Source organism: Megascapheus bottae, chromosome 6, assembly GCF_031878675.1.
Source record: "Megascapheus bottae isolate mThoBot1 chromosome 6, mThoBot2.hap1, whole genome shotgun sequence".
NCBI lineage: Eukaryota > Metazoa > Chordata > Mammalia > Rodentia > Geomyidae > Megascapheus > Megascapheus bottae.
In genome coordinates this window covers 69569562-69579449 of record NC_143514.1, presented here as the reverse complement: position 1 = coordinate 69579449, position 9888 = coordinate 69569562, and the positions used below count along the sequence as shown (strand labels likewise).

The 9888-nt window shown below is 42.2% G+C and overlaps 1 protein-coding gene across 1 annotated transcript in view; it reads left to right on the top strand.

Moving 5' to 3' along the window:
- The first annotated feature begins 235 nt into the window (after positions 1–235).
- Positions 236–9888, top strand: part of Maco1 (macoilin 1) — a 63776-nt gene continuing 54123 nt past the window's right edge. Inside the window, exon 1 of the mRNA XM_090335535.1 lies at positions 236–370. Within this exon, the coding sequence (XP_090191661.1) occupies positions 291–370 (80 nt within the window). The 5' untranslated portion in view covers positions 236–290. The remainder of the gene's footprint in view (positions 371–9888) is intronic.

Sequence of the window (9888 nt, the reverse complement as noted above, 5' to 3'; positions counted from 1 at the left end):
GAGCGGCGCCTTTGATTGGCCCCGCGGGCCGTCCGTCGGGACGGCGGAGGTGGGGCAGGCGGCTGGCTGGTGCGGGGCGGGCGGGCCCCGGAATTGTCATTTCTTTGTTTCCGAAGGCGGAGGAGGCTCTGAACCCCCCCTCCCCGCGCCACCCCCTCCCCCCGGGTGCTGGCTCCATGTCTGTGTGACCGGCCCCTGGGGTAGAGTCCAGGCCCGACGCGGGGCGGGCCGGCGGCGGCGGCGGCTGAGGTGAGAGGCGGCGGTGCGGGCACCGGCCCCCCAGCGGGAGGATGAAGCGGCGGAACGCCGACTGCAGTAAGCTCCGCCGCCCCCTGAAGCGGAACCGGATCACCGAGGGCATCTACGGCAGGTGAGCGGCGGCGCCCCTCCCGCGGCGCGGGCCCGCAGCGCCTCGCCGGCTCCGGAGGGGCCCTGCTCCGTTATGTAACCCCGACTAGGCCGCACGCCGCGCTGGGGGCTCTCGGCAGGCGCGCGGCTCGGGAGCCGCCGGCCGGCCCGGGGGGGGGGGGTTCGCCCCGGGGCGCGGGGCGTGGCGGGCGCGGGGAGCGCGGGGAGCGCGGAGGGCGCGGGCTCGAGTGCGGCGCCGCCGCCGTTGGCAGCGCCCGGCCCGCCGCGGGGGAGGGGTGGCGAGCCCTCTTCCTCTCCCGGCGCCCCCTGGAGCCCTAGCCTCGGCCCCAGACGGACCTCCGCCGGCCCCCTCGGGCCCTGGAGTTTGCCGGCCTGAGCCCGAGGTGCGAGGACCGAGCACGGGGTGGGGGAAGGAGGGGAGAGGGAGCTGACCAAGTTGGGGGCTGACAGTGACCCCCCCGGCCCCTGGTGGGGGGAGGGCGCCCCACAAACTGGGTCGAGCCCTTGCTTTTCCCTCGTTCTCCTTCCACTTCCCGCAAGGGATCTGCAGCTGGACATGGAAGCCCAAGCTGACACCCCCACATCATGCCCGGTGGCCCTGCTCCAGACCAGGGCTGCTATCAGCGGCTGTTAACAAACACCGTTTGGACCGTCGCAGCCAGATTGTTTTTCTCTGAACCTCTTGGGAGCCACCCCTGGCCCTACCCATCAAGGAAAGCAGGGCCCCTTTAAATAGTCCTGGAGAGAAGGTCTACAGGTTCACTGACAAGCCTCATTTGTGTACGACTGTTATTTTCTGAGTTTCTTCTACTCATTCTGGTCAAGAAATAATTTCAGTGGCCAAGTAATTAGTGTGTAAAGGAGAATACCCAGCATGTGCATATAGACTTAATTGAGTGCTCATGGGGTTTTTACAGTTTAGCTCTTCTGGCTGTGCGACTTCCAGAAATAGGGGAGATGGCTGATGACAGCTAGGATGTCTTAGCTACACCTTGCACATGCTGTTGTTTACACATGTGGAAGGACTGTTGCCTACCGGTGGTTGGCTGATGTAAACATGAATTTCTTCAAGCGTAGAAGCATTGAGAAGTAGAAGTAACAAAGTTGGTAGATATGTGGTGAGCCATCTATTATATGAGTCATTCATTCATTCAACACACAATGTGCCAAGCAGGTTTCTAGCCATTCAGCTCAAAAATATACACTGAATCACTCAAACTTGACCATTTGAACAAAAAAAACCGTAAAAACAAAGCATTTTTCTCCTACAGATTTAAAGAGCTGAGGGAAAACTGTCTTCAGATTTGCATATTCTATACATTCTTGAATAAAGGAAGGTATTTGTATTTTTTTTTTTACCCCTTTAGCCATTGAAAAAAATTTGAAGAACTTCCTTGAGTTGTGACTTAGGAATAGAAAAAGTGTATTGCTCATGAGTTGGTAGACTTAAGACAACAGTGAATGACTTCTATTTGCAGAAGCATAGATGATATACTTCCATTTATAGTGAAAGACTGTGAGTCCCATACTGTTTGCATATTTTTAGCTGCATTTCAGCCTTTTGTATTTAAACAAATACACTCTGTTTACTACCTGCCCCATAGTTGCTACTCAACCTGTGTGAATTAATATAAACTGTGTGATGAAAATCTATTGTTTTACTGATGGCTTTTGGAATTAGAATTTTCTTACCCTGGATGCTAATAATAAATACACTATGCAACCTGTTCAGGATTTCAACTGCAAAAATGTTAAGAACGGTTTCCTCTCTCAAATTTATTGGCTACCCTCTGGTCATTTTAAGTTAAATGTTAATTAAAAAAAAAAAGCAAACTATGTTTCCACCTGTCTTCAGAGCATCATATATCAGATGTGCATCTCAGTTCATGAATCTGTTTCTTAGTTTGTGTTATAAGAGTGTTGGACTGAAGAACAAGATCTTATTTTTTTTTCTCATTTTTAAAAAGAGAATTGGAAAATTTAAATTATTTCTAAAACAAAATGAGCTACATATAAGGATGTTTGAGGATTCATGCATATCAAATATCTGTTCATCAAGTTTAAATCTAGACTAAGTTGTTCTTCATACTATTGCCTATTTTGTTTTTCAACATCTGGCCAGTTAGTCTCATTAAACAACGTTTTTTCTTTTATCTGAGACTGTGTTGACAGTTTTGACAACCATTGCCTACTGTTTCATGGCCTAACCTTTCATGGCCTGCCTCTGTTCACGTTCTCTAGCTATAAAACTTTCTCAGCCTTGGTATAGGAAGGAAGTAGCTGTAGTGAACTGCAGCCTTTGAGAAACCCAGATTCATACTCAAAATGCCAGCTTTGCCACTTTGAACAGCCAGGGCATCCACTGCTTTGAGCCCCAGTTTTCCTATCTGTTAAGTGAGTTTTGAAGACGTAAGCAGATCTGTGCAGTTTGTGAAACTCTTTGTAAGTTCTGCTATGTTGTTCAAGTATTTAGCATGTTGCCACACAGTTTAACATGTGTATCTTATTTAAGGAGGCAGGAAAGATTAAGATTTGGTGCAACAATATTGAAAAATTGAGTAGTCAAAATAAGGAGTCAACTGGGTGCGGGTTGCTCATACCTGTAATCCTAGCTACTCGGGAGGCTGAGATCTGAGGATCAAGGTTCAAAGCCAGCCCCAGCATGAAAGTCCGTGAGGCACATCTCCAGTTAATTGCCAGAAAACCAGAAGTGGTGCTGTGGCTGGAGTGGCAGAGTGATAGCCTTGAACTGAATTGCTCAGAGACAGTGCAGAATTCAAGTCCTACAACTGACAAAACAGTCAGTTGCTGCTTAGTGTTACTTAAAAAAAAAAAAAAATCCTGTTGGGACAGGGGCTGGAAGAGTGGCTCAAGTGGTAGTCTGTCTTGAAAGCACAGGGATGGGAACTCAAAACTCAGTACCACCTAAAACTAAGATTTCCGTTGATGAGAGGCTTTTTATCATGGCCTTCTGTCCAGCAGCCAAATGATATTATTGATGATTGTTATCATAGCTCTGTTCCAGGGGCAAGGTATAAGGAAAATTAACCTTAGGCATTGTTGTCAGTATTATCTGCATTTATATGTGTGAGTGTGTATACATATATATGTATATATATGTTTATATATGTGTTACACACATATATACATGTATGTGTGTACATACATATATATGTTCAACATTTGAAAATTCAAATACGGGAAATGTTACTCGAGTCAAGTTACTAATCAAGAAAAAGACAAAAGATAAAGAAATTATGATTTTCTTTTTTTTTTTGTATTGCTGAAGGCTAAAGGTGGTTTTTTAAAAAAAAGTCTGGGGTGACATAGAGCCTGACACAGCAGGCCGTCAGTGTTCAATAAATGTTAAGGAAGCAAATTAATAAATGAGTAAAATTTAGTCCATTCCAAGTATTAAAGACATATTATTTAGGAGGTAGTGGAGGATACAGGGCAAGTCATGGTTCTTGTCTTCAAGGAGTTTAAAATCTAGTAGATTGTAGTAATACCCTGTTCAGTTTGTAGAGTGGCTCCGCAGTTCAGTTTGTTTTTACTAGTCAAGTAAAAATATTTCTGTTGGATCAGATTTTAGTTTGCTATTTTAGTGGTTCACCTGACACATTAACAGCTATATTTTGTCTTGTGCTATTTTATGAAGTAGACAGTTGCTACTAAGTAAGGAAGTGCTTTGTAACTCAGATCTTCATATTTGAAAATGTTGAAAACAAGTTAGTAATGATGAGAGCTCTCCTATTATATTGCCTTTTGATGTCCTCGGTGATTCTGTCCCTAAGGCACCATCACACATATGCACCAGAACTCCCACTGTAAAGCCCCCCACCCCCAGTCCTGGGGTTTGAACTCAGGGCCTGGACACTGTCACTGAGTCTGTTCTCAAGGCTAGTGCTTGCTCTACCACTTGAGACATAGCTTCCTGCCTTTTTCTGAGTAGTTTCTTTGAGATGAGAGTCTCATGGACTTTTCTGCCCCGGCTGGCTTCCAGCTGCAATCCTCAAGCTCGCCTCTTGGGTAGCTAGAATTATAGGTGTGAACCACCGGTGTTCAGCTCTCCTATAACTTCTTATTGTAGGCAGTGTCACTAGGTGAGCTGGGTAGTGTTTGGGGCTTCTGTGTTGTACTTTCATCCCTCACACTGCCTGATACTCCTCACTCCCTCTTAAGAATTATTGACCTTATCATAGGAAGGAGAGAAGATAAAGATGTGATAAATAGAAGATGGAGCCAGAAACATTTATATTAAAAGTATATTTCAGGGGCCGGGAGTTTGGCCTAGTGGTAGAGTGCTTGCCTAGCATGCACAAAGAGCTGGGTTCCATTCCTGGGCACCACATACATAGAAAAAAGCTGGAAGTGATACTGTGGCTCAAGGGCAGAGCTCTAGCCTTGAGAAAAAAGTCCAAGGACAGTGCTCAGATCCTGAGTTCAAGCCCCATAACTGACAAAAAAAAAAAAATATATATATATATATTTAAGATGGGTATGGGTGATTCACATCTGAAATCCTAGCTACTCAGGAAGCTGAGATCTGAGGATTGCAGTTCAAAGCAAGCCCAGATAGGAAAGTCCATGAAACTCTTACCTTCACTTAGTCACCAGAAAACAAGAAGTGGAGTTGTGGCTCAAAGTGGTAGAATGCTAACCTTGAGCAAAATAACTCAGGGACAGCTCCCAAGCCCTGAATTCAAGCCCCATGACAAAAACAAAAACAAAAACAAAACAAAAAAAACATATATATATATAATATATAATATATATATTTAAGTCTATACAGTTTAAATTGTTAGTCAAGCACACCTTCATTGTGAATTTATGACTACTTTCTTATAGTCTGCTTATAGTGTTGCCTAAAATTTAATTCATTTCTGTACTTGGCAATTGCATTTCTGCAGCTCAGTGACCTAAAACTAGATGCAAGGACTCAGGTCTTCCCTGGTATACCTGATACCTTTTCTCATCTTTATTTCAAGAAGAGTTCTCTGGTTTTGTGGGCTCTTGGAAAGTGACTTTTAAAAGAATCACATTTTGAATCTTTTCCATTGTCTCAGTTTCCTTTTTCAGACCCTTGTCTAAATAGTCTTATCTCCAGAGATTTCATTTGATGCTATTCCTACTTCCTTACTGATGTTTCCTAAACCTGGTTTTAGACTCCTTTGGGCCATGCTTATTAAAGTCACTGGTGGTGGTTTGTCGCTGTGATTGTATGTACACGTGTTCTGCAACTGGAGCTCTAGGTACCAGGGTTGCATTCTCACAGCCTGACAGCATTGCAGTAATTTTGGTAGGCTTTAACTTCAGTAGTGCTGGGTCTGATGTGAAATAGGAGTGTTAGGGAAGGAGTAGGTATAATGGGGAAATTGAATTGTTTAACACAAATTATATTTAGACAATGCCAGAATAGAATACTTGCCCTAAATTTTTGCCAGTGCATATTCCTTTTTTAAAAGTACTTCCAACTTTCCTTGTGCTTCTTGTTGTCTGGGCAGTTTTGGCAAGTTTTATTAAATGTTTTGAGAATTCCTTTAAATGGTTGCTTTTGGCCTGAGGAGCAAAGGAGAGAATGTAATCAATTTCAGATTCCTGTTCTATTTGTGGTGCTCCCTTCATCTTCACCCTGATTTCTCATGGCCTTCCTTGAACATCAGTAGACTTGGAGGTTAACTTTTTAACTATAGGTGTAATAGTTTATTATTTTCACTCTCTTACCATTTATGTGCCAGTACACCATGTGCCTAATCCATGTTCTGTGAACACATTTTCAGAGGCTTCTTCCTTGCCCATTTCTCCCAGATTGCTTCACTGATTTTTAACCCTTTGGGATTTTAGAAGTGTTTAGTTTTGTCCTTTTCTATGCTGTCATCATACCATAGAGTCTAAAGGCCCAGGTAGGAATTTCGCACCATAATCAAATAAAATTTTGTAACTGAGTCTTTCTTGATAAAATATAGGGAATTCGTCAAATATACTGATTATTCTCCAGACTTACTCAATTTAGGCATAATTATTTTACTTGGAGTCTTTCCAAGAATTATATCCAGAATAAAAGAAGTTGGCTGCTCAACATTTTGCATAAATAAAATGATACATACCAACATTAGAAAAGCATATCTTTTTTCCCCCTTAGTACTGGAGATTGAATCCGGGGCCAATTACTCTTAATAACGGAGCCATACCCCTCCCCTAGGAACACACTTTTTTTTTTTTAATATTGTGCATTTTTGGGGGGGGTAATCTTATTTTTTAAAGAATTTTTAATTAACATACATTAGCTATATAAGGAAATATATACATACATATTCTCATTACCTCATCCATCACCTTCTTAAGACAATTTTAATATGTTTCACTATTCTGTTTTTATGCTCTCATATAAAGTACTTCAATTATATTCATTCTCATTGACCCTTTTCATTCTTCCTCTCCACTCCTGTGGATTCTTACCCTTCACAGATCTCATTTTACTCTGTCACTTTTTTTTTTTAGTGTATATTAAATATACCAGTGGGTTCCATCATGGTATTTTGCATGTGAATATACTATATTTTAATCAAAATAACTCACTCTGGCTGGGCACTGGTGGCTCACGCCTATAATTCTGGGTACTGAAAAGGCTGAGATCTGAGAATCACTACTTGAAGCCAATGTGGGTAGACAAATCGAGGACTAGAAATGGAGGTACGACTTGAGTGGTGCAGTGTCAATGTGAGTAGAAAAGCCAAGTGAGAAAGAGCTTCAATACCGAGCAATAGAATAATGCCGTCTCTCACTCTCTTTTCCTATCTAGGAAGCATGTATGTTTTGCTAAACTTTTTCCATTGTGGATTTCTTCAAATACCTAAATGGCTATTTCCTTATAATCACCCACCTTCAGGCAAATGTGGTTTGTTTTTTTTTTTTTGCCAGTCCTGGGCTTGAGCTCTACCACTTGAGCCTCAGCACCACTTCCAACTTTTTTCTATGTATGTGGTACCGAGGAATCGAACCCGGGTCTTCATGCATGCTAGGCAAGCACTTTAACCACTAGGCCAAACTCCCGGCCCCAGCAAATGTGTTTTGACTTAAAAACAGAAACAAAACAAAAATGATCTAATAAACTGTTAGATAATGTTCTTTGAAGTTTTATATCCTCTGATTGACAGTTCAACTGACATCAAATTGGTCCCAGCTCATCAGACTTCCAAGGTACTTATCATTAGGACCCTTGGAAGCCCTTGGTTTACTTCATTTCCCTCTGTTTTTATTTCCCTGCCCTTTGGGACTGTGCTCACACTGAGTCATAGCACTGTAACATCAGAGGTAATTTCCCCCTCATCCTTGCTCCTCTGTTGCCTGTTCTTTTTTTAGAAGCTTTGCATTTAGTGGATTGGAATGATGTAGCCAGTCCACTTTAGATATATCCATCTGTGGTACTGATGCATTTGAGCTATTTGTAATTGCAGTACAGAAGAGGCGGCTGGAAATAATTTTGCTCTTTTTAAATTATATTATTTAGTTCATGGTCAAAACATCTTTAAAAATCAAAGTGGCTCACCACTAAAGTCAATACTTTTTCTTGTAGCAAGGACACTTGAAAACTAGAGAATTAATGTCAAGTTCACGGTCAGAACAAGAATTCCTGTCTCTTGTGAGAAAAAGACTGAAGCTTGAGTCTTTCTCACATGTAATGAATTGTTTTCTTACTTTCTTTCCTAAGCCTGATGAGATATTGATTGTGGTCTACTGTGTTTGTGCCTCTATTGAAAAAAATGAGTTCTGAGTTGGGCACCATGGCTCCTCCTTCTAATTTCAGCTACTCATAGGATCCTAGGCAAAAATGTGAGACTCCACCTCCACCAATAAAAGCTGTGCGAAATAGTGTGTGCCGATTATCCCAGCTATACACAAGAAGCATAAACAAGAAGGATTGAGGTCCAGGCTGGCCTGGACATAAATTTGAAAACCTATTTGAAAAACAACCTAAAAGGGTCCAGGAGTATGGCATAGTGGTAGAGTGCTTGCCTAGCATGCATAAAGCCCTGGGTTGGGTTCCTCTGTACACAGAAAAAGCTGGCAGTGGTGCTATGGCCCAAGAAGCGCTAGCCTTGAGAAAGGAAGCTCAAGGACAGTGTCCAGGTCCTGAGTTCAGGCCCCAGAACTGGTGGGGGGGGGGAACCTAAATTTTTTCTTTATAAATTACTAATTAGACCTTTTATTGCTCTTTTTTTCTTTTTTTTGATAGTGGTATTAAGGTTTGAACTCAGGGTCTCACACTAGTTAAGCAGGCACTCTACCACTGAGTCATACCACCAGCCCACAAATTGGAAATTTACAAATTAACATACCAGGGATTTATTTAATCATAAAACACCTATTCATATTTTAATTTTTTTGCCATTCCTGGGGCTTGAACTCAGGGCCTGGGTACTGACCATGAGCTTCTTTTGCTCTGTGCTAGTATTCTACCACTTGAGCCACTTCTGGCTTTTTCTGTTTATGTGCTGCTGAGGAATTGAACCCAGGGCTTCATGCATGGTAGACAAGCACTCTACCACTTAGTCACATTCCCAGACCCTCATATTTTAAATGTTTAGTTCTCTTAGCAAATGAAAGAATAGTATAACCATTTAACATATATATGAGTATATAAGTATATAAATATATATATGTATATGTACACACACACACACACACACACGAGTATGAGGGAGAAAATATTTGTTGAGCATCTAGCATGATGAGAAGGCCAAGTGTGGTAGATGAGCATGGACTTCAAAGCCATCTGGATGTAGATGTGAATGTCTGAGATGAGTTGTGACGTTGTCACCTATTTTAACTCTCAGCTCAACTGTACAGTGAGGATAATGCCTGTTATGTAGGATAATTAAAAGATTAACAGTCCCTATTCTCTCCTCACTTTCACTTTGTTTTCCCTCTAGCTACCAATGAATAAAATATATAGCGGAAAACTCTGGAAATAAACTTCATAACTTATTTTTTAGTTCTGTTTATTATTGTTAATATTTCACTGTGTCTAATTTGCAGATTAACCTTTATTAGAAATATATGTATAGGAAAAAAGTATACTATACACAGGATTCAGCCTTGCCCAAGATTTCAGCCATCCTCTGGAGTCCTGAGAAGTAATGCCTGATGAACATGAGCAGCTTAAGAAGACATTTGCTGTTGCTCGTATTTTGTGTAGTTTATTTGTATCTTCATTGTTTTATTTGGTCTTGGTAAAGGTATGTGTTTATTTGCTCAGGTGAGGAAATGGAGGTCTCTGGTCTCTTACTTGAATAGACTCTTAGCTGCCTGCTTCCTAAGTCTGTTGCCTGCCTGCCTCCCCCCCCCTCTCTCTCTCCCTTTCTTCCTTCCTTCCTTCCTTCCTTCCTTCCTTCCTTCCTTCCTTCCTTCCTTCCTCTCTCTCTCTCTCTCTCTCTCTCTCTCTCTCTCTCTCTCTCTCTCTTTCTTTCTTTCTTTCTTTCTTTCTTAATGGGGCTTGAACTCAGGGCCTGGACACTG